Source organism: Diadema antillarum, unplaced genomic scaffold (genome assembly GCF_040938485.1).
Source record: "Diadema antillarum isolate AM-2024a unplaced genomic scaffold, OU_Dant_1.0 seq00000694_RagTag, whole genome shotgun sequence".
Classification (NCBI taxonomy): Eukaryota; Metazoa; Echinodermata; class Echinoidea; order Diadematoida; family Diadematidae; genus Diadema; species Diadema antillarum.
Genome location: NW_027271599.1, coordinates 50342 through 75189, shown reverse-complemented (window position 1 = coordinate 75189; position 24848 = coordinate 50342). Strand labels below are relative to the sequence as shown.

Sequence of the window (24848 nt, the reverse complement as noted above, 5' to 3'; positions counted from 1 at the left end):
TGTGACAAAGCAGCAGGCTGTTACCTTGACAATATAGAATTAAAATGGATGAGGATATTTACCAACGGGCCAAAGCACATTTGCATAAATCACGTCTGGACTGCTCACCTTTGTGGCTGAGGAGGAGGAGGAGGAGGAGGAGGTTGGCGCGGCAACAGTCACTGTCTGCGGAGCTGTCGTCGTGGCCACGGCAGACCTGGCAGGGGGTGCTAGATGAGGCTTGGAGGAAACCGTGGTGCTAGCAGTGGAAGTTGCTGATGCATTTGCTGAAAACATGCAAGATCACAGGAATGAGAAGCACACTTTGACAGGCTGAGGACTTTAAATGCTTATAAAAGAGAAGAAAAAAAAACACAGATAACTAAGATCTGGCATTCTTCTCCATACTATCATATGACAAACAAGAACAAAATTCTCCTTAGCATTGCTTCTTGCCAAAAATCATCATTTTCACAGAAGATAGGAAAAGCCATAATTGCTAAAGTCTGAGTGGCACATCCTGTGTCAGGGGGAAGCAGCAAAGTTTGAAAAGATAGTTTTTTTTTGTTCCGCTGTATAATGGTGCACTCCCAACATAAAGAACATTGTTATCATGAAATTTCATTACAAGAAATGATAAATTCAGGTCCAAAAATTATTTTCTGTACATCTTCATACACTTCATTTGTTCGGCTATTAACAAAATTTTGATGTAATGAAAGAAAAATGCCCATCCCGAGGACTTTGTCTGAACAGGAGTTACATGTCCTTCATTCCAGGAGTCATATACACCTTCATATCAAAAGGGAAATTGCATCCTGATATTATGTTGCTTTGTATGAAACAAAAAACAAAGAAATTATAGTAGCATATTAGCAACATTTTTTTTTTTTTTGGGGGGGGGGGAGGGGGAAATGGACATATGTTTTCTAAAATATTTGGGCACAGGCAGAACTTATCTGCTGAGGAAGACAAGCAAAATCATATTATCTCTTATCAAATTCCAAGAAGAGGTATGAAGAAAATTTTTCTTGGGAGAAAAATAAAAAAATTGGCGAATTTTTGTGTACAAATCAATTGGAGAGCTACTTTGTAGTCAACATCTAGATTACACAAACTTGCCTATTAGTCTTCCTCTCTGAGCTTTCGCAGATCTTAACTTCTTTTGTGTGTAATATCTTTGCTCCAAAATTCAAACGGATCAACTTCTCTCATTTTTCTGTTGTCACATCAAGCAACATTATATCAGGATGGAATTCCCCGTTTAAACTGGAAATAATCTGCTCCTCCAAAATCCAGCACTACTCTGAAAAAGAACTAGAGACAGAGAGACAGGGAAAAAAGGCACCCTCGGACAGGTCACATGTGAGACATGCGAGTTGAACAAGCACAGCAATGTATGTATGAATTGACATCTTGCATAACATCTCAAGAGAATCTCCATGCTTGATTGGTTGACTGCTCACCACATCAGATTTCAAATTGTAGATTTTTGGTTCCATATTGTAAAACCAGAAATATTTGTAGCATGAAATATTTCGCGCATTGGAGCTGATGGCCTTTTTCGCAGAATGAAATCTTCGCGAATTGCCATTGGCATTCAATAAAGAATAGTGTAGACAAGAACTTTCATGTGCACTTTTAATTTCGCAAATCTTGGCTACTTTGCGACATTCATAAAAATTTCATGCACACTAAGATCTCTGGTTTTACAGTATTTCATACTTTTGCTAGTGAGAGTGCAAATGCCATTGGGCAGTTTCAGATACTGTAAAAGGAGGAATGTTTGCATGCATTTTAATTTCGTGAGAGCCAAAATTCGCGAAATTAAAATGCACATGAAAGTTCTTGTGTAAACTATATACGCATTAAACGTTAGAGGCAACTCCCAAAAATTTGTGAAAATTTCATGCCGCGAAAATATCATGTTTTACAGTAGTGTGCTTAGACATCACTAATGATGTACACCTTTCCTACAAGCTCTTCATGGAGCTCACACTTTTTTTAGTTTTGCAGTTTCATGCCTTTGGCTCGGACCATGCCTGCTGTGAACATCAGGAACACAGTTTAAAATAAGGTGAATGGTCTTCATATTCGTGAAATTAAACACTCAGCACTATATTTAACTTGGCTTTGACACATCTCTTGCCTTGAGCGAAATCTTGGACCATCGCACTCATGACCACTCACTATGAGTGAATATTGATGTTGAGAACCAGCAAAGGGTTAACAAATTGATGATGCTGTTTTCTGGTATCTGGTGATGTAGAACACACAGGATGAGGAACAAGGACAACCTACCCCCCCCCCCCCCTCTACAATCTACTATCTCCAATCTCTCCCCTCTCTCTCATACACTCGCTCACCTCCAAAGAAGTAGCCCCCTGGTGCATTGGCAGCTGCAGCACCGGCGGCGGCGGGCTTGGCTGAGTTTCCGCTGAAATCAAAGACTGGAGGAGGATTCTGGGCTCCACTGGCAGAGGGCTGGTCAACCTTGTTACCTACTTGGGTATGACGGGAGAGCATTTAATCATACCAATAGTGGGGACTGCCACTGTAAAAGTGGAAATCTTAATGCGATTGATACATAGCGCTCCAGCAGATAAGACAAATTTTGCTACTTTTAAATGCCACTGACTATCAACACGCTACATATAACAGTTTTGATACTTGAGGACAAAACTTTAGGGCATAACATATTCCCACAATCTGATTTTTGCACCGATGTGCAAGAATTTTGATGCTGCAAAATGTTTTTGTTTTATTGTACTAAGATTGTTACCGCTCCCACCACATGGCATGCTAACAATACAAGAGCAATTCTCAGTTGCAGCTAAATCATACTCAGCAACTTCACAAAAGTGAATGAAACACCAAGGCACTGCTTGAAGAGACAAGCCAGTAAGTCTTGTGAGTCTACCAAATGATGCATTAAAAGAAGTGACACAGGCTTTATATATATCATCATATCACCAAACAAACCTACTCACTCACAGACATTATTTACTTTTTTTAATACAGCACTTACTGTCAACAATGATTTTTATCATAGTTTCATATCTACACAACATCCAAGGCTGCTAGCCTGAAGGACCATGCACCTTCAATTTTTCAACCTGGAAATATTGTCAAAGAGTGCCTTTAATGAAACTTCATAGTTCCATTTTGCAATTACATGGCTTTTCTATGTTGGATGGCAGCAAAAGGCCTGTGCCTGTACTCATCACCTACTGGGCAGCTTTCTGTATGCAATCCCACACCCGCTACTCCTGAGTTGTCGGAATGGAAAGTGACCTTTGACCCATTACCTGATGCAGAAGCAGAAGCTGCTGCAGCCGCCGAGGCTAGAGCTGAGCTGAAGGCAAAGCCAACCGGTTGACTGGCTGGGGCGGAGACGGGAGGCACCGCGGTACGGGAGCCGAAGGAAAAGCTTCCAGGCGTTGCCACGGCAGCAGAGTTTGTCGGCATGCTGGGAGGCTTGGTCGAGAAAGAGAATCCAAGAGGCTTCTCCTGGAATGAGAATTTCACAAAATCTTTCTCTAGGAGACTGTTACTCTGTTCATACAGGGCATTTAGAGTGCTCCAGGAGTATTCCTGAATTCTTCTGAACTCTGTATGAACAGACAATCGAGCCCTGGAGTGCCCTAAAGTTTTGCCCCTCTTGAGGCTAGACTCAGGAGTGCCCGTGAAGCACTCTAAACCGTTACCAATGTTTACAGCACTCTGGAAGTGGTATGCAGCGCGAGCTGTACATACAGTTTACATGTTAGGAGTTGCTGCGCACCCAAAGGTCACTAAGACATTGATGCCCCTCTCAGCCAAGTCAAATGTGGTCTTGGTGAGTGATGATTCTGTGCATGAACAGATTTAGAGGGGCATAAGCTGAAGCGCTTCCAGAGTGCTCCTGGTCCCAGCTGTGTGTATAAATGGGGTATCTACCTTTGTCAGAGCACAGAAAAAACTCTAATAGACTCCCGCTCTCAATCAAGCATGTATCATCAATTAACAACTTCAAAAATTTTCTGAAAACTCATCTGTTCCAGGAAAGTTTTCCATAGCCACGTTTGTGGTAACACTTCTTTGGTAGAGCAAGCTGGCTTTCAAGATGTCTCCTGTTTGTTGTGATTTAGTTGAAGTCATTTCCAGTTCTTTTTTTTTTCTTTTTTTTTTGCACTTCCATTGCATTGCCAGATTTTCAGTGCAGATAAAATTTATGCCATAATCAGCTTCTCTATCTAACTAATCACAAAGCGTATTATACTTGACGTATTTACTATATATCTACAGAAACTGTGTGATATAAATTCACTGAGCAATATCAATTCACAATCATTATTTATCAATTATGGCATTTGTATTGGATGAGAAAGAGGCAGGAGTGAAACACGTGAACAAGAAGAACATCATAAGGCAGGGGACCCCTCCACTCATCAAGTACCTTGGTTGCGTCACTGGGAGTAGACGAGGCGCCTGCAGGAGGCTGGGAGGCCTTACTGGAGGTGGACGGGCCAGCAACGCTACTGCTGCTGCTGCTGCTACTGATTGGCTTGGCAGGCAAAGATGCGGTTGTCATGGCAACAGATGGTGCTGCGGACGAGGCTGTGGCTGAAGCAGCAGGTGGAGATTGGGGCTGTGCCTTTCGGTTGGTAGGAGATGTTGGCAGTGAATCACCAGATGCCTGCATGAATACAAAATTCATAAGTCTGAAGTTATCAGAGAACCATAAAGCTTCTTTTTTTTTTGGGGGGGGGGGGGCATGCCTATTATTAAAAGCATATGACATGCAAATTGTTCAATATCTAACTAATACTTTATTTGTAACCAAGACATTATGGATACATTTGTCTCAGACTTTACACTACATCCTGTCCACAACAGAGCTCAAATATGTCACTAAAAAGTTGGTAGCAAGTCAAGAGAATGTGTACTTTTCATTGAAAATCAAATTTTGAGGAATTAGCTTTATATTTTTTTTTTAATATCGTTTTCCATACATGACATCCCAAACTAGTAGTCTTTTCCTCCAGCGATGGCTACACTCAAACTTTAAAAATTCGTAACTTTTTAATGGATTGTCTGTTTATTTCCAAACTGTCACTCAGGTGTTCTACTACTACTGCTGCATTCATCTATCCACACTAAATAAACTAAAGTAGTATGTGTGCAAAAATAAATTCATTCAGCTAGGAAGCAGCTGTACAGCAAAAATGCTTTCATGTTATTTACAGCAGGGTGATGGAGATAAAAGCCTAATCGTAGCTGAAAATGAAGCCTATAGAATCCAAGACGAAGAATGAACCAAGTGGGATGTGTTTTCTCTAAATAAACTCACACTGGCCACCGTCCCTGGCTGAGGGGGCTTGACTCCACTGGCCCGAGCCATCTCCGCTATCACCTGGGTGACCACTTTGGCTGTGCCGGCATCCACCGTACTGAGAACACAAAGAACATCGGCATCAGTTCACGACATACTGCTTGTTAGGTGACACCCTTAACCCTATTTTAACTGGGCTATTTGAGACCAAGTTTTTAGTGGGGGGGTCAATTTGACCCCCCCCCCCCCCCTTCAGATCTCGGCCGCCGATCGCGCGATCGCCGCAAAATTCTGCCTGAACATAGAGCCGGATGTCAACTACAAGATTACATGGTCATACAAAAGAAAAATTTTGATTTTCTATTTTTAGTAAATTAATTATGCAAATTTACGCATGAAATCATATTTTCACCTATAACTCCATTAAAAAGACTGAATGATTGCTAAATTTTTGTGTAAGAGTTCCTCAAGACACATTGAACAATTTTCTTGTGAAAAAAATAGCACAATCAAAATCAGTTTCTTTTGTTTTTTATTGTTTTGTTAATTTCTTATGTATTTCATTGTTTTTTTGACCTTTTGTTTTCTATTGTTTTTAGGCCAAAATTTGTTGCAGGCACTTTTTAAAGCTTATCTACATTAAAAGTGATTAATTTCAATGGTTAAAAGTTGAAATAATCTAATTTATATCAATTTCACCAAAAAACACAATATGCATTGGATTTGCAAACGATATCATGAATTTCAGCTGTTTTCGGGTTGACATGCATACGCAAAACATTACCTAACTTCAGAACGGTGTACCCGGATATCGCAAATCTGGTCTCGAAATATGCGGGAGACTTCAAAGAAAACAGTCATGAAACGACGCGGCAAAATCTTTGGACGTTGCGGAATCGCGGCGCGAAATGTCGAGGGGGGTCAAATTGACCCCCCCCCCCCAGTTAGAATAGGGTTAATGGCTCTTAACTACAATAAATAGCCTGACAAGATATTGTGAAGGAGTGAATGAAGATATATTCAAAAGTGTCAATGCTACAGAGGAAGTTCAGCTCACACAGATGCCCCATTCAGACATGGGAGTTATGAATTTTTGCATCACGATGTGAAAATTGATTTCATTTGCCACCATCCACACACTGTGAAAAAAAAAAAAGAAAACATGGCTGAAAGAAAGTGGTGATCGTTCTGTCAACAACTTATAAGTGCCCCATTATCCTGGGTTGCAAATCTTCATTAAATATCCATTTTGGAGATGGATAAAAAAAATAATAAAATAAGTATACTCTCTTGAAGGGCAATTTAGAGTTTGAAGTTGACATGGTACTGTGGCTATTACATCACATGTAAAGAGAGAGTGATAATGAATGAAAGTTTTGTGTGTCTGGGTATGAAAGGTGCACATTCACTGTCCAGCGTTACCCACCTCGCAACAGGTGCAAAAGTAACCGGTGGAGGCATGGTCTCCTTCATGGTGTCCAGGTTCTTCACGTTGACTACCGGCGGACTGGGCTTCTCCACCGGTGTGTTCCCCGCCTTGATGGCGTTGGCCCGGCTCAGGGCTGCCACACCCGCCTGCTGTCCAGGGGAGGTAGCCTGCAACCAATGTCACGATCAATTGTTCATTTCACTGCATGCACGATACTTTCATCATTTATCATCCACCCTCAAGTATGCGCACCTATAAACATGGAATAATATTCTCGCTATTTGGTAAGCATTTTTTTTTTACGACTGCTATACATGATGTCATTTGTGAGGAAATTTAATTACACAGAATTGTATACCACTTTGTTCAAGTCTATCGACTAGAAATGATATCTAACTTCAGGAAGGGAAATTATTCCCTGATGTAATTATCAAGGTCTACTCATTACAGTGCAGTGCATACCATGTTAAATTAGGCTTTAATGAATAAAAGTAAAACAAGATGAACAGAATTGTACGGGTTCCACAAAACTTAAGACCAAAATACAAAAAAGCTGTAGAAGTATACAGTCTTTAATGTTTTCACAAAGCAGTGATTGTAGCTGCAACGACATACTAAAATTGTCAGGTGTTAATGTCATCATTAATGTCATCATTAAGCCCTCAATTGAACAAAACACAAATCTTCACTAATATTTTGAACATCAAATTCATTAATGTAAAGTTACTAAACATGCAAAATGCTTATTAATGCTTTTCAGACTGCTATGTCTGTGTGCATTACTTAAAATTTACTTCTTTTGTTTCTTACACTCTCACTTTCTTCCATAACTTCTTGTGAATATCGGATATACTTTTCATGTTACTATTAATGTGCATATGTTTGACTATATTTGATTCATTGTGCCTTTGTTTGTAAATACTCGGTTTGTGTAAATGTTCATGGCCTTGCTGAAAACCAGTTAACAGCTGAAGCAAGCTTTTTTTTTATTTACTCACGATAGAACACAAACAAATTATGCTCATAATATCCAAAGTTACCACAAAATTGCTTCAAGAAAAAGAAGAAAAACAGAAAAACAAGTCTGACCTTTGTGCTTGGTGCTGTCATTCCCCAGGCCACTGTGCCGGACCCTGTGTGGGTGAAGCTTGACGTCTTAGGGGGCACTGCAGGCCCTTGGGAAACTAGGGGTCTACTCTCAACACCTGTATCACCACTACCGCCGCCAGCACCGACACCTGCTGTCCCTAAAGCCCCCTGGGGCGCTGCTGGCACACTGGTGAACCCCCTTGCCTGGGGCAGAGGGGTGGAGGTCTGCTTGGGCCTCACCTCTGGGCCTTGTGGGCTCCTGTCGGTAGGGTGCGATGACGAGGACTGTGGGGCGGCGCTGGAAGACGGCTTGGGCTGATGCGGGGGCGGAACCACGGGGACTGTCTGGGTACGAGCAGCTGTGAGGATGAGATGACGAAGGATAGAGTGACCACCCCGTTCCACTTCGATGCATATGAGCATCCTATCATATAAATTTGTGAAGTTATTTCCAATATAGTCCCTCCGATGCATATCTCTGCTGGCAAATCGATTCTCATTTATGAGTAATTCAGGACATGGGGCAATTTTCAGAGCAAAAATAATGCTATGAGATGAAGTGAATACACTGCAAAATGGGCTTTGTGGAAGTTTTTAAAGTTATTTCCGATATAGTCCCTCCAATGCATATCTCTGCTGGCAAATCTATCCTCATTTATGAGTAATGCAGGACATGGGGCAATTTTCAGAGCGAAAATAATGCTATGAGATGAAGTGAATACACTGCGAAATGGGCTTTGTGGAAGTTTTTTAAGTGTATCACTCTACAATCGAAGCTTTATTCACTTCATGCTACATTGCTCCCATGACAGTACAGTTCGTACACTGAAGTTGTATTAAGTCTAGTTCAGCAGTGTTGTCTGTAATCATCATGCCATCCCTTCTAATAAGAGGCAAAACACTCTCTCCCTGGATAGGACATTACTGTAAAAGTGGTTTCTTTCGCGTACAGATACTTTAGCGGTTTCCGTCGGTGCCGACTTTTTTGTGTGTGTTTAAATTCGCGGTCGGCAAAATCTTTAAATTCACAGTCGGCAAAACTGTTTTATTTTGCACATAAAAACCCTAACTATTATCCAATTATTCTTTTATTTATCAAATAGAAATTGAAATTAAATGCACGCTTACCTGAAATCCAGTCGCTCGAGTACTTTATAACATGCTTGTACCTACATTACGCGGTATTGCTGTGTGTGTTGACTATCAATACACTCAATGCGCGGAATCTTCGTGTGTGCATGTGCGCAATAGCGTTGTAACAAGCGGCGAGTTCAAAACATTTTCGCGTGATGTTAAATTCGCGGATCAACCTCAAAACGCGAAAATAAAACCACCGCGAAAGAAACCACTTTTACAGTAAATGGAGGTCCCGTGTGTGAGTTAGTGATGAGCAGGGTGCTATCCCAGTGCAGTGGTCAACCTATCCCTCCACACAAAAATAAAGTTTGCAAGAATCTTCAAGACTGAAGAAGGCAGGCTGAACCAGACAAAGAAGTGGAAGAAAGCAGCTGGGGTTCATATGGGTGAATAGAAATCTGCACCTAAAAGCTCAAGAGCCCAGGTAAGAACAGAGCACGCTGTTGTCAGGGATGATATTGAGATTTGTTGAAAAAATTGGAAATCAAAATTTTCAAGTGATTTTGATACATGAAAAAAAGCAAAATGTGTATAGAAAAAAAATCTGAAATCAGATTTAAATCTATAGAATATCATGCCTGTGTTGTAAAAGTCGTAAAGGTCTTGCTTACCTTGAGCTGGAGGGACAGGAGCGGAGTCCCTGAGGTCAGTGCGGGGGGCGTGATGCAATGGATGCCTCCCCGCATCAGCTGGGCCGACGTCGTACGGAGGACTCTCACTAGAGGGGAAGCGGAGTCTCTCACGCGGCAGTGAAAAATCTGTGATGTCCGTCAGATCGGCAATGCTGGAGGAGCTCACAAGAGCCGCTGAAACCGAAAATCATTATCATTTCTTCTTTAACCAGTTTCATACTTGTGACTCTGTACTGAAAAAAAAAACAACAACTTCTACACATTTAAAAAGATTACATTTTTTTTTACATTGCCATGAGCAAGAGACTACAAAACTACATAGGCAACCAGTTCTACATACTTCCCATAAGAAAAAAAAAATACATTTCTGCACATTGTTTCGAGCTAAAGGCTATATAACTACACAGGCATCCAATGAGGTCTAGAACAGCTCTTGCAACCCATTCATACAGCCGCCTCTTGACATGAATTAATCTTTTGAGGCATACTCATGCCATGCATCTTTATGAAATGAAACGCAGATTTGGGGGGGGGGGGAAATCCATGAGTATTGTTCAAAGTGAGGAAAACATACAAATTTCATACTGTAAACTGGGGCAGGTGTCAATCTATGGAAGATGTATGTTATAGCAAAAATCAGCTCGTCCTTAACTCGTTGAGGACGAGTCCCAAGTATACTCGGGCAATTGTCTGTGGAAAACGCGTGTTGTGGTAGAATCAGCCCGTCCTTAATGGGTTAATTTGTTTAAAATAAAACAAAGACCCACAAGAGTCCTACCTCTGGGGGCTGATCTGATTGGGGTGGACTGCCTCTGAGACAGGATGTCACGAAGAATGGCTTGCTTCTTGGCCGAGATAGGCGTGCCTCCGGGCTTGGGCGGAGACTGAACTTTGACCTCAGCTAACCGAGAAGCCAGGGCTTCTGGGTCACTTCCCATTCTGAGATGACCACAAAAAAAAAAGGGGGGAGGTTGATATGTTCACTGTTAGGTCCCATATTTCTGATGCAATACAAGTTATGTCTTCATGTGATGTCAAAACCTTCAGCAAATGCAGAAATATTAGTAGGAAACAGTTGTGAAGTTACAGGCAAATTAGACAATCCATTCAAAAGTTGGGAATTTTTGTTTTTAAGTTTTGTTTAAATCTACGTGTTGTCATACCTGGGTATTACACGCAAGTACAATAATTTTGTGATGTCATAGTACATTTGTATATACATTTCTGCATACATTGATTCCACATGCATATTTTCAAGAAAATTGACCTTTAATTTTCGACATATCACTGCTTTCCTATATTCAGTTTTACCTAAAGCCAAACAAATAGGGCACTCCTAATACAGTTTTGAATTCAAAATGCCATTTCGCATTGCATTCAAATGAATCATACTGACTACCACTTTCCTGGATTCACTATTCCAAGTAATTGATAACGATGCAGATAGCATGTGCTGAAGCTTTTATTTTAATAAGGGGTGGGAGAGACATTACTTTCTATACGTTCATCAAAAATGATACAATCAGAAACGGATTGCAACACTGGCGTGAAATAACTCTTCCCCTGAACAACATTACAAAAAGAGCATATCAAGCATGTCAAATGAGTGAGTTCCCTCAGGTCGACCTTAACACAAATGACATCACAGGTGGAAGGACTCACTTGATTTTAGGGGAGGGCAGGGCATTGAACGAGGAGGGGATGTCGTAGCGGCGAGCTTTGGTCAGCTGCTTTCTCAGATCGATCAGCTTGTTGCGCTGCGTGGACAAAATGTTGACGTGGTTCCCCACTGTCTGGTAGATGGCATCCATTGTTGGGGTGACAATTTTTCTGCACAAAAACGACAACGCCATAAACACACGTTTAATCGTAAATGTTTAAAGGACAAGTTCACCTTCATAAACATAAGGATTGAGAGAATGCAACAATATTAGTAGAACACATCAGTGAAAGTTTGAGGAAAATCGGACAATCGATGCAAAAGTTATGAATTTTTAAAATTTTTGTGTTGAAACCGCTGGATGAGGAGACTACTACAGCTTGTGAGTCATATGCGTACAACGGTATAAAGAAAATGTAAAGAAAATTCAACATACTTTCACTTTTTTCGCATAATAAAAGAGCACTTGACTTGACTCTTTCTAAAGGCAGGGGGAATAATATTATCCATAACATTTGTCGGTAACGAGTCGGGGGAATGTGTACTTTTTGCAAAAGATGAAATTTTGTGAAATTCTCTTTATATTTTCCTTATATTGTTGTACGCATGTGACATCTAAGTTATTCACACACTGCAGTAGTCTTCTCATCCAGCGGTTACTGCACAAAAACTTCAAAAATTCATAACTTTTGAACAGATTGTCCAATTTTCCTCAAACTTTCAATGATGTGTTGTACTAATATTGCTACATTCTCTCAATCCTTATGTTAATGAAGGTGAACTTGTCCTTTAAGAATAGCATACAATCGCAGACTCATTTTCCCTCTGGACTACAGGCTTTATGTTTCCCCATTACTGTAAAACAAAATATTTTAGCGGCATGAAATTTTCGCAAATTGGAGCCGATAAGAGTTTTTCACAGGAAGAAATTTTTGCGAGTTGCCTCTAACATTCAATGCATACACTGTAGACAAGAATTTTCGTGTGCACTTTAATTTCGCAAATCTTGGTTCTTGCAAAATTTGCGAAATTAAAATGCACGCTTACATTCCTCGTTTTACAGTATATGTCTCCGAAATTTTTACAATGCAACGCTTATCAAGATATTCTCTTCATTATAATCACCCTTTAGTCTAACCATGTCAAGAAACAGTAAATTATTGTATCACAAATAGAATTCTTTCAAAAGGAGTAAAAGAGTGAAAAAAAAAATCAAACTGCACCTCATCTATGACTGTTTCTGAAATATCACATTTCATACGGCAACGTGTTAATGTCAAATTTAATGACGAGAAGAGTGTACCGGAGAAACAAGAATTATGATGCTCTCCTTAAATCATACTGACATACTGTCATTAAAACTCACATAGGTCTTCAATTGCTGAGCAAGTGGACTTATGAGAAAGACACAGAAAACATGGAATATGTGTAGAAGTTTCAAACATGACAACTATTGGGAAAATAATCACACTCAAGTATTTTTGGAAACATTAAAAGTTCGTTCACAAACTAATACTCTCATCCACAAACTTATAAATAGACAGAGTACACTGAAAGTGACTGGGCATGTGAGCTTTAATCTTTTTCAGTACAATTCGATGGGATGGTTTAAAACCTTGACCGACGAGCCCCTAGTCCCTGGCTGATGTTGTCCCACTCCATGTCCAGGCGAGCGTTGGCGTCCCTGCTCCCTTTCTCCAGATTGTGGTAGAGGGAGCGGATTTCCTGGAGCTGCCTAGCTGTCTGGGGGTCCAGTCCCCGGGACCGCAGCAGCTGCAGGTAGCGGGGGTCCCGGCTCCTCTGCCTGCGGATGCGGCTCTCCTCCAGGAGGGCGAAGGCGTTGAGGAGCTTGGCCTTCAGTCCGTGGACGTCCTCGTTCTGGGACTGAGCACGGAGAGGGGATTAGAGGTATGGGGCGGGGGAAAGGAAGAGTGGGGAGGGAGACGGAAGGGGAGGGGGTGGGGTTGGGAAAGGAGAAGAGCTGTCACATTCAAAACCTCAGAGTGGACTTGTGGTGGCACAGAGGCTTCCTTAAGAATATTCCACAACATGTTCAACTTGACTTTAGTGAAAAGAGTAAACTCAGTCACAAAAAATAGCAGAATTGCGCTAGAAAATCAGACATGAATTAAGAAAGTTATGGAGTTCTAAAACATCATGTTTTCATAAGTCCAGATGGAATGGCAGACCGACCAGCTGACCAACCAACCGACCAACTAACAGACCAGCCACACAGTTCCTATAACCTCATACACATTTGTGTGGGTGGAGGTATAAAGATGTCCCCTCCACCCCCCCCCCCCCCAGAAAAAAAAAAAATAAATAAATAAATAAATAAAGCCAAGGTAACAGATTACCAGCTCAATTTCCATCACTTTTGAATTCTCAGCTTATAAAGGTAAATTACTTTTTTTTTTCTTTCTTTGACACCGGGAATACAATGAGAAGTTAATTTCTCACCTTAGTACAATCCAGCACTTCTACTTTGAATTCAGCAAGGTCGTCGACCCCTTTGCAGATGTTTGCACGGTCACTGGTTGATCCTACCATGTGGCTGCCAGTAGAAGCCCTTGCTTTCAGCTCTGTAAGTTCCTTAATGAAGAGCTCAATCTATTGACAAAACAAACACAGAAATATACAAAAGAATTACCTGAAGCTCCTATTGAAGAGCTCCTATTGGAGTTACCATCTTCGTTGGGTTAGGGATCCATTTTAATATTGGCGCACTGGAACATACAAACAGTAGAGGAAGCTCTAGGCTTGCGTCACACAAGACAATCAGACTCACCTCTTCGCGGATGTTTGAGATCAGGGCAGCATCAACTGGCTTGGCACTTGCTATGGGGGTAGAAGCTGCGGAGATGCCCTTGGAGCTGATCCCAGCTCTAGTGGCAGTGGGTGTTTGCTGGCTGGCAGGGCTCGCTGCGGGAGACTGTGGTGCTACCTGATGTACCAAGGGTTCACTTGCTGCCTTGGCTGCAGGGTAAGAGGGTGGGGCAGGCTGTGCCGGAGGTGCCAATTTCTGGAGTGGTGCTGCAGCAGCGGCTGGTGCCACTGCATTGGGAGGGCCCTGGGCTGACAGCCGGGAGAAACTTGGCATGGCAGCGGCCATGGGGGCCGTAGCATTAGGTGGCCCCGACGGCACAACTGATGGGGCACCAGGGGCCACCGCGTTAGGGGGACCTTTGAAGGCGGCACTCTGCTGTCCCATGGCTGCCACGCCAGGTGGCTGGGTGGCTTTGGCAACGGGTGGAGGCTGGGTCAGAGTGACCTGCTTGGCTCCCTGAGGCGCGGCTGGTGGCTGAGATACAGTAGTGGTGGCTGTTGCACTGGCCATCGGCTTGGACAGTGCTATAAATGCATTGCCTGGAGGGACTGCTGGTGAGCCAGCAGTTGAGGCACCTGTTGGATATGTAAATTTGCAAGTCAAATACCATATATCCCCCAAAAATTACAGCGGGAACCTCCGCAATGATAACTTTAAAAATAGTGAATTAATCCAAACACAACTTCAGGGTATGAAACTATATTTTATTACCCACATCTTACAGAAAACCCCATCCAATTTGCTTCAGTGGTCGAAGAGAAATGAGGATTTTTGTAGAGTTTTAATATGTCAGGAATCCCTTCCCTCCAAGTTCTGCCCATAGTGTTCACACATTAATATGCCATTCCAAGAACATGCAATTGCTAAATTTGGAAGAACCAGACCCATGACATGCAGCACAATGATCCACATTTCTCTGTGACGGCTTAGCCAAAATGAATTGGGTTTTCTGCAAAATATAGGTAAGATGTTATAATTCTAGACCCTGAAATAGCATTTGGACAGTTTAATCATATTGGAAGATATCAGTGCGAAAATCCGATTGTAATTTTTAGAGGGACATACTGTAGAACTGTATTTTAAAACTCCTATTGTGTAAAATGCAACAAACTCATACACCATGGCTTGCCAATACTCACACATCGAAATCAGAAAGGTTCTGATGAGAAATCACAGAGATACTGACACCTTACATATCTCTCAGAGGGGGAATATAATTTCCCAATCAGGAAAGCCTTCACATTCTCTCGTAAGGTCATGGAAAATATCAAAGTTTTCAAGAGCCCCACACAGAATCACTGAGACTTGGCAGCATTTGAAACATATATCCCTAGTCTCTTGTATCATAATCTAAATACTTTTTAGATAATGGTATTTATTTCATAGTCAAATCAATTTGTTACATTTTTAGGATATCTAAGAGACCTATAAATCTTATGGGAAGAGATAAGTGCACATAATACACTCAATGACTTCAAAATTACATAGAATTATCTTAGGAATTAAGAAACAGGAAAATTATCAATGCCTTAAAATTACTTTGAATGTAGATAGAGAATTTCTCGCTATGTTTACCTAATGTAACTGAACAGCTGATGTGCATACATGAACGTTTGTTCATGCGTTCTGAAGTATGGGGCTCTGATGCCATGGAAAATGACAGAGATATAAATCCGATGAGGTTTCAACCCTATGTTTAGAACTGCTGATCACAAATCATGCAAATGACCAACTTTGCAGCAAATGAAGACAATACTTCTTTATGAACACTTTGCAACAGCATCAAACACTTGCAAAGCAGGGCTTGACATTAGTGGTGGCACAATGGCCCCGGGCCACTAAAATCGGCATCGGGCCACCAAATCTATCTTTTGGTGGCCAATCTTGCAACTAAGATTAAAAATGGATTGTTACTTTTGATTTTATTTCGGGCCACTACATATCTTTTCAGGCCACTAAAATTCCAGATTTAAAGATTTTAGTGGCCCAAGCAGGCCAACAGACACAAAAATTAGTGTCGAGCCTTGCAAAATGTTCTTACCTTTGAAGCTGAAACCGGCAGAGGTTTGGCCTATCTGGGGCGTGGCTGCAGGACCAGATAACCCTCCTTTGAAGCCACTCACTTGGGCGGGGCCACTCTGGGCCGACGTGAAGCTAAAGCCACCTGATCCTGCAGATGAAAATGGAGAAACTTGAGAGGTTTGCTGTGTTTAGGGGAGTCTTGTGGTTTCACTAAACATTCTCCAGGAAAATCCTCTGGATTGAGGAACATCAACACGACAAACTGAACAGCAGTTACACAATAATTGCATGGTATGTAATTCAATCATTTTTCAAACACATAAGAACAATAAAATGCAATTTACAATTAAGAAAGCACTCTTTGCCTACCAAATGTTGATGACTGGTTGCTTCCAAATGACGGCGTTGACGATGCCGATGCCGATGCCGATGGTGCCACTGCAGAAGATGGCGGCATGAATTGGAATGCCTGGGACTGGCCCGCAGCCATGGATGGGGACCCAAATTGAAAGGCCTGGGGTGCAGCCTGGGAACCAAAGGAGAACGGTCCTGCTGCACCACCAGAGGAGCCGAAAGCGACAGGGGGCGCGGCTGAAGGGGGCTGGGTAGTGTTTGGGGGCCTCCCCACCGCCTGGGTGGGCCCAGCGGCTACCTGCTGAGTGGGGATCACCTTTGGCTGAGAAGTTGTAGCTGGGCCTGCTCCTATCAAATATCAAATATCGTAGATTAATGGGGGAAAAACATGGTTTGTTGGAAACCGGAAGCTATTAGTTCAATAAAAAGTCACTGAAAGTAGCACATTTATGCTCCTAAATTCAAAGAGATGTCAACAACCAGTGCAACTGCATTTTAACAGCATGGTGCACTTTTGTTGAACAAATGGAAAATCTTGCATTTATATACAAAACTAATAATTGTCAACTGCATTATCATATACAACCCTCACCTGAGAATAAGAAGTTGAAAGACCACAGATTTTGTCATGACCCTTTCTTTTATAATATCTTTCCTCTTTCCTGAGAGGACTGAATAGTGTAATCTAATCCACACTCTCATCCCATATTGGGGGAAAAAACAACAACAAAAACACACACACATATCCGATCAACTCTTTTAAACAGCATGGAATCAATTGAAATGCATAATCCACACATATATTCCAAGAGTGAGGGTGGTATTCTGAAATCCTTCTTAGGAAGAAATTTCTTCCTAAGTCAGGATTTTTTCTAAGTGCTATTCTGAAAATCTTCCTACGTTTCTTCCTAAGTATCTTCTTAAGTTTTTTCCTAAACTTAGGGAGAGACTAAGGAAGATACTATATGCAAGTGAGGATGAGATATGCAAATTTCTGACTTAGGAAGAAGTTGGTATTCTACAATGCACTTAGAAAAGAATTTTAGGAAGATGTTGAGGAAAGCCCCATCCTTGTCCTAAGTACGTTGTTAAGATACAGCAAGCTGCAAAACATTGTGATAGACGCTCGTCATTCACTGCGTGCAACATGTACTGTAATGCGCGAAATGGGCATGAGAAAGGGTACATGCCGCGCTCACATGTATTCAACCCTACATCATAATAATATGCAATTGTCATTGGTTGGTGCCTTACGATACGGCATTTTGTATTGGCAAAAGAAAGGACGTGGGCGGGGATAAGGATGGCCTAATTTGTATTAAGAAGTTCCTAGGGAGAAATGTCAGAATACCAATTCTGTCTTTCCTAGACACTTCCTAAGTTTCTGATTTAGGAAGAAACTTAGGAAGATTTTCAGAATACCACCCCAGGTGATTTTAATGGCAATGTCATCAACAATGCTCTCACATGTTGCAGAAGGGGGAAAAATGTGTGTGGTCTTCCTTACTGAAAAAACAACAACAAACAAACCCTCTCACCTGTCACAACTGGTCCTGTTGGAAATGGTTGCGGCGGCTTAGTATTTCCCTCCTTGTCCTCTAAGTTGACCACATAGAAAGGGCACAGGAGACCCTCGGTGGACAATACCATTACAATGGGTGCGGGTGGCAGAGTGTGAGTCTCTGAGAGGGACAAACATTTGGTTTAATTCATCGGACCATCATCTAATCTGGGCTTCATCTCGACATATATCCGAATCCAATTGTGCAATATTCAGAAATAAAAATATAATGGCACAACTTTGAATGCCACACACTGTGCACATGGTGTTGAGTCTACCATATTACAACTACACAAAGTGCTGCAATAAATTTTCGAATTTTCTCCCTCTGTCAACCAGACTACATGATGGTTAAAATCTGGGTAGCCATATCTCTTTTTATTTTGCGAGTCACAGCTCATGCATGTAAACTCATGGTACCCATATCTCTTTTTATTTTGCGTCATTTCACTTATAATACCCTATAATGTAAAGATCTATTTTTGCTCATCGATAATCTGAAGCCACTAATATGGATGCTATGGCCTGGAACAGTAAGTACATGCCATAGATTTGCACACCAAACACACATGCCTGAACAAACTTAAAGGGTAATGTACATCTTGTATACCTGCATTCAAACCATTACCATAGGACTGACATACAAGCCCTGAAGGATGGGGTATTGCTAAAGAATATCATTGTGCAAGCTGTTACTTTCGTGAGGGTTTAATTTTGGCAAATTCTGCAAATCACAGTTGCATCGGGAATTTAACAACATGCGAAAATGTCACCATGCACTAGGGTAATATTGCATTTAAGACAGCATTGGTGTCAATTCGCGGAACGATATCTGTTAAAAGTGTCAGTGACATCATTTGCAAAAACATCTGTACACGAAAATTACAGCTTAAACAGTATGCACACGCAGAAAAATGTAGACAGAATGGAATCAAGAGGCATCTGAGCTCTTGATTTCAGCAGAATCTTTGTCAGTGGCAAAATGATATACACAGAAAGGGAACATACGCTTGTATGGACTCATGACACAACATTTGCTCCTGTGGCAATTGCTCCAGTCTTATTTTCTCTAAGGACATTAGGGTTAGGGTTAGGGTCGTGATAGGGTTTTAGATTTAGTTTGATGTGAGAATTAGGATTAGGGTTGGGGTTATGTTCGTGGGTAGAATTCATGTTTGGCTTTAGCACGCAGATATTTCATGGGAGCAAATCATCACAGGAACAAATGTCAAGGAACCCATATGGGCCAATCACTGTCACTCTCACTATTCTGTGTCCCAGGCCGATCCTAGTCGGTGCATGTTGTGTAGTTGTGTGTCTGTGGTCCCATCTAGGTATATATTTGCTTTTAGGTTAGTCATTTTGACTCCAATAAAGATTCTGCTTGGATTGATATCTCAACCCCCTTTTGACTCAATTTTACTCCATTGGCTTGCTTGTATTGGATAAGCAGTTTTCAGCAGCTTTTTTTTTTTTTCCTGCTAAAAGTGTAGACAAGTGTAGGGTAAGTGTAGACACACGTAGGGTAATTGTAGACCAGTGTAGGGTAAGTGTAGACAAGTGTAGGCTTAGTGCAGATCAGTGTAGGGTAAGTGTAGAAAAGTGTAGGGTAAACGTAGTGGGCAACTCACGGATGGTGACGTTGACTTGCGAGGTGTAGTCCACTGCCATTCCCATGGGCATAGTGTCTTCGTGGTCGCAGAGAGGCATCTCCACTCGGGCGTCGTCGTGTAGCGTCCAGATTTCCCACAATTCCTTGTTTTCTTGCTGCCGTCCCAGCACAACGCCCTCGATGGAGTTACTGGAGCACGCTATGGTAAAGGCCCTGCAGAGGAATCAAGAGTCAAGTCTGTTTAACCCATTGAAGACCAGCTGAGTTTGCTACAAAACGCATTTCCCACAGACACTTACCCGATTATACTCGGGATTCATCCTCAACGGGTTAAGGGAAATTCAAGATCAATTGAAAATTTGTCTGAAAAGAAACAGTAAAATTTTATGAGCATAAAAGTGAAATTTGACCAAAATCAAATACAAATTAGGGAGGTTATGAAATTGTACAGTTTGGCTAATATTTTTGCTAAACAGCAACATTTTTTTTCTGCTATAAAAGTGTAAAACATCACATTATTCCAGGCAGAATAAGATCAAAATGAGGATCAGTCACGCAAATTAGGATTTGAGACTGGAGAATAATGGCATTTGAACAAAAAACTGAAAAGTCTAAGATTTTGTGTAATTAATCAATCAATCCACCATAAATAAAGATTCAACAGTAAAACTAAGCAAGGACATGTCAGCGGAGCTACTTACTGCTCTCTGTGCCACTAAAAATGTAGATCAGTGTAAAAATAAAATTATGTAGATATATAACATAATTTTCAAACATGACCCTTCCATGCTGGCAGTCAGGTGACATGATTTGAGTCACATGACAAAATTTGATTCACATGACACATGGAATGGACTACATTGTGACACCAGTCTTACCATTTATCCATGTAGTGCATGTAATAGTAGGCAGCCCTCTCCTCACAGCTCCCAAAACATATGTCCTCAAAGTTGACGTAAGTGACCGGTCTCTCTTTCTGCAAGGGATGAACACAACATTACTTCCTGGAGGTGACTGCAAGGCAGCTGCAGGCATGTGAGGGGTCTTCAGAGACCCCTCACAAAACATAGCATCGCCTGAAGAATGGAACTTTTGTTTAGAACTGAAGTCTAGAATGACAATTTCTGATTTGTTTGTTTTTATGTGCTTAATAATGTTCATGATGTTTTTTTTTTTTTAAAAGAGCTGTGGCCCAAAATGTACTAGTAGTCAGATAAGTATCTCATTTTTCAGGATTATGCTGGACATGGTGTGGAAAGTAGCACTGATCTCTTAGAGGTGTGTTGGGCAAAGTATGAATTTGATGGCAATACAATGGCAAAACAGGTCATACGGACACAACTTATGTTTAAATCTCTCCATCCTATCACAGAAAATATGCAAAGTATATCGCTCAAAGACAATAATATGGTAACTACTGTAAAAGTGGATATTTTCACGCGACTAATTTTTCGCGCTTGGCCGGGTGAGAAGAGTTTCGCGTGTTTTTAATTCCGCGGAATCGAGACATCACGCACAGGAACATATGGCAAGCAAAAATATTCGTGTGCTTTTATTTTCGCGCTAGTTTCTGATTGCGCGAAAATTTCAACACCGCGAAAATTTCCACTTTTACAGTACTATTCTCCACCAAAAAGAAATGAAATATTTGTACACGAGGAGTTCACCTTAAAAATGTGTGACAGTGTCAATACAACGGTCAACCCCACTTCATCCCAAAACTTTACTATCCTAAACTCCTCTTCTCTCCTCATGGCCCACATCTAGTTATGACTTACCGGTGCGTGCACCACAGCAACATTCGGCTGCAGTGACTCCTCTGCGTCGATGTAAGCCACAATGAACATGTATGTTGAGAGCCACTGGATGTCCACAACTAGAGAGATAAAAAGTCAGAGTTTTAGTTTTATTGGTATGCCCACGCTGGAGTGTCTAGCACATCAGCATCAATTAGTGCTACAGCTTTCAAATGCTTGCAAATAGTCGAAAGAAATAGGGTAAGCAATATCAGCTCCTTTTTATTCGAGTACTCTTCATCATTTTAGGAAAAACATATAATGCCTCCAGAACCTCTTAGAATGAAGGCACAAATATATCACTACCGAGCCCTATCAATACAGATTTCAACAGTAAGCCTAGCCAGGGCAAACTTAAAATCAGAGTCTTCTGTTAACTAACGCTGCTAAAAACATTACAGTGAATGAAATAAGATCAATAGAACAAGGTTGATGAGAGGGACAGATTACAAAAGAAAAGTTGGGAGGGGGAGCACATAAAAGAATGTAGAATGTAACAAGTCATACAATATAACAAAAGAATCTGCCCAAGGTCAGGATTTAATCTGAGTTCTTTTTCTTTTTTTTTATTACTCTGTCCAAATCCAACTTTTCAGACTTTCTGCCATTCAAATGCACTGAAATGTTCACAGTTCAAATCACTTCAGACTTCTTTTCATAAGTGTCAGATTTTTTTCAGACATTTGTCTACAAGTACTTTCACACCCCTACCATTTCCAGCTAGCACACACAACAAGTTGGAGAGCTACTAAAAATTTGTAAAGACTTGTCACCAGGATGTCACAAACATAAATTCTCTTAAAGGGATCTTATAGTTCTGTTTGAGACCCAACTTCAGGTTTTACATTTTTTGGTGAGATAATGAGAAGCCCCTAATGAAATGTGAAAGAGCATGTAATTCCATAAGGAATTCAACATTTATTTCATGAAAATTGATTTTGAAATGGCTGAGATATCAAAAACAGAGTGATCCTAATAAAAAGGTTGGTCCCACCTTTTTTTAAACAATTGCTTTGTTTTAATTTGTTTTTGAATGTCTCAGCCAATTCAAGACCGATTTTCATCAGATAAACTCTTAGAATGGTGATGTTCAGTATTATTTCATAACTGGTTTCTTGGTATCTCGCAAAAAGTTAAAAGCCCAATCCTGATCTCCAGCAATATGATACCATCCCTTTAATTGACATAATGGTGAAAAAACAAAAACAAACTGCAGGACACAAACCTTTAACCGCTTCTTGAGTGAAGTCCGGTGCTTTGATTGCTTTTTTCAGTTCCATGGCATGGTTAAACTGCTTCAGCTCTCCCTGGGCAGTTCCCACCACAACCTGTTTACCCTTGGGACTCCAACACACTGCCAAGACAGGAAAAAAAAAAAATGGTGTTAATCCAGTGAACAACTGAGGTAATCACGTAGTTTCAAGCTTCATGAATATGTGGCGGAAGAATGGCCACCAATCAAATGATTGGAAAGCTTCAAGTGATCTGAGTTTCTATGCAACATCATGTGCCGATAATTAAGCTTGATTTTGTGCGTCAACATGTCACTTGTATGACTACAAGTTCATGTGAGTAAAGCACAGAGTACAAAATAACTGCATGCTTTCATTTTTTTATCAGGTGTAAGTAACACAGATAATAAAGAAATGGACAAAAAATAAACACTGCAAAATATCTCATGTTAACAGCATTGTTTAGAGCTTAAATCAATGAGGCAATGACAAATATTGCCAACACAGCTGTCATTACACTCAACAAATGACAGATCAGGCAAAATTTGGGACCCTTGAGTAACAACTGGTTTTCTCACTCCAGCCATCCAAAGAAAATTTGCTGATTTTCACAAGAGACAACATTATGTCTCTCCATATTCCAGAATAATGATTACAGATATGTTTTCTACATTATCAACATGCGGAGGGTCTGGGTAAATATTTGTTTACTACCGGTAAGTTCATTTACTAAACAAAGAAACAGACATAGAGATAGTATCTGGTATGCAAAAAACATACACTTGCTTCAAGAAAACATACCCTGGTACATACAATGTAATTTGCCACACTTCAAAACTCATATAATCTGTAGCACTGAAAAAAAAGACAGAGAGAAGGGCAGAACGAGAGTATGAGCATAGCTTGGTAATTCCACACACACACACAAAACCAGCAACCAACCAACCAACCAAACAAACAAACAAACATACACATCGCACAAAGGTGCGTCATGGAAACCGATCATCTGCTGATATTTCAGTGTCTTTCATTCAGGAAATATTGAAACTAATTAGGATTTCATTAAAATCAAGTGGTTCATCAAAGTTTGTGTGTCCCTTTTGGAAACCTGAAAACTAGATTCCTGTCATAAGCTGGTATATTGTAGAGGCAGGCAATTCAAATCTTTCCTCAGAATGATAAAACTGCAAACTTTTTATGATGGAGGGAGAAACAATATTATAAATTTCAAGTGAACTTATTTGGACTCAGAAAAAATTCCAACTGTTATTCTTGGTACAAGAGGGGAGCGTATTCTCACATGACATGGCGTTAATTTTTCATTTCCTTTTTTAAAAACTCTTGAGGTGTATAACCTTAACCCTAACCAGGCCGGGCTTTTTTGGGTGTTCTGTGGCCGGGGAGGGGTTGATTCAACCCTCCCCCTCGAGATCTCGGCCGTCGATCGCGCAATCACCATGAAATTTGGCACGTGCATTACTTGTGGCGTAATCTACCAAGCTATACAAAAAGAAATGGAAATTTTCGTCATAATAATTAATTATGCTAATATATGCATGAAATCATACATTTTGCTCTAAATCAGAAATTAAAGCTCGTAGAATCCTAATTCTTGGTGAAAACATTCTTTGTAGCATTCCTAACAATGTACTTGAAAAAAAAATTTGGTATCAAAATCAATTTCTTATGTATTTTATTGTTTTATGAATTTCTTATATATTTCCCTGTTTTTTCGACCTTTTGTTTTATCATTTTTTTCCGCAAAATTTATGACAGAACCTATATCAAGCATAATTATGCTAAAATTAATTAGTTTCAGCCTATAAAAGTGAAAATAATCATATCTTTATGAATAAGAAGAGAAAACTCAATTTGCATAGACTTTACACACAAAATCACGTTTTTGAGCCATTATCGGTCTGACAGGCATGTATAAAAAATTATGCAGCGTCGTAACGGTATGCACAATTTTTGCGAAAATGGTGTCAAAAGATGCGCGAGACTTGAAAGTAAAAAGTCAGCGAACGGCGCGGTCAAAAAATTTCGCGCGGTGGAGTAGTCGCGAAAAATGCCGAGGGGGTTGATTCAACCCCCCCCCCCGGCCTTTTTAGGGTTAAGGTTTCATACATGATGTTGGGAGACATTAATACAATATGGACTGGCCTTGAGGGGGATACGACATTTATTGCCTGAACTGTGAGGGC

General features: G+C 40.7%; 1 protein-coding gene across 1 annotated transcript in view; it reads right to left on the bottom strand.

The window, feature by feature from the left end:
• The window catches only part of LOC139737509 (uncharacterized), a gene marked incomplete at its 3' end in the record, with an annotated part of 45997 nt that overhangs the window by 12448 nt on the left and 8701 nt on the right, over nt 1-24848 (bottom strand). The window contains exons 7-26 of the mRNA XM_071648178.1: nt 22638-22766; nt 21395-21492; nt 20495-20592; nt 19636-19829; nt 17982-18125; nt 16459-16791; nt 16109-16237; nt 14029-14642; nt 13701-13850; nt 12856-13124; nt 11243-11410; nt 10359-10519; nt 9560-9754; nt 7812-8170; nt 6720-6889; nt 5312-5411; nt 4418-4657; nt 3288-3489; nt 2346-2480; nt 109-266 (exon numbers count right to left, since the gene is read on the bottom strand). Coding sequence (XP_071504279.1) covers nt 109-266; nt 2346-2480; nt 3288-3489; nt 4418-4657; nt 5312-5411; nt 6720-6889; nt 7812-8170; nt 9560-9754; nt 10359-10519; nt 11243-11410; nt 12856-13124; nt 13701-13850; nt 14029-14642; nt 16109-16237; nt 16459-16791; nt 17982-18125; nt 19636-19829; nt 20495-20592; nt 21395-21492; nt 22638-22766 — 4046 coding nt within the window. The remainder of the gene's footprint in view (nt 1-108; nt 267-2345; nt 2481-3287; nt 3490-4417; nt 4658-5311; nt 5412-6719; nt 6890-7811; nt 8171-9559; nt 9755-10358; nt 10520-11242; nt 11411-12855; nt 13125-13700; nt 13851-14028; nt 14643-16108; nt 16238-16458; nt 16792-17981; nt 18126-19635; nt 19830-20494; nt 20593-21394; nt 21493-22637; nt 22767-24848) is intronic.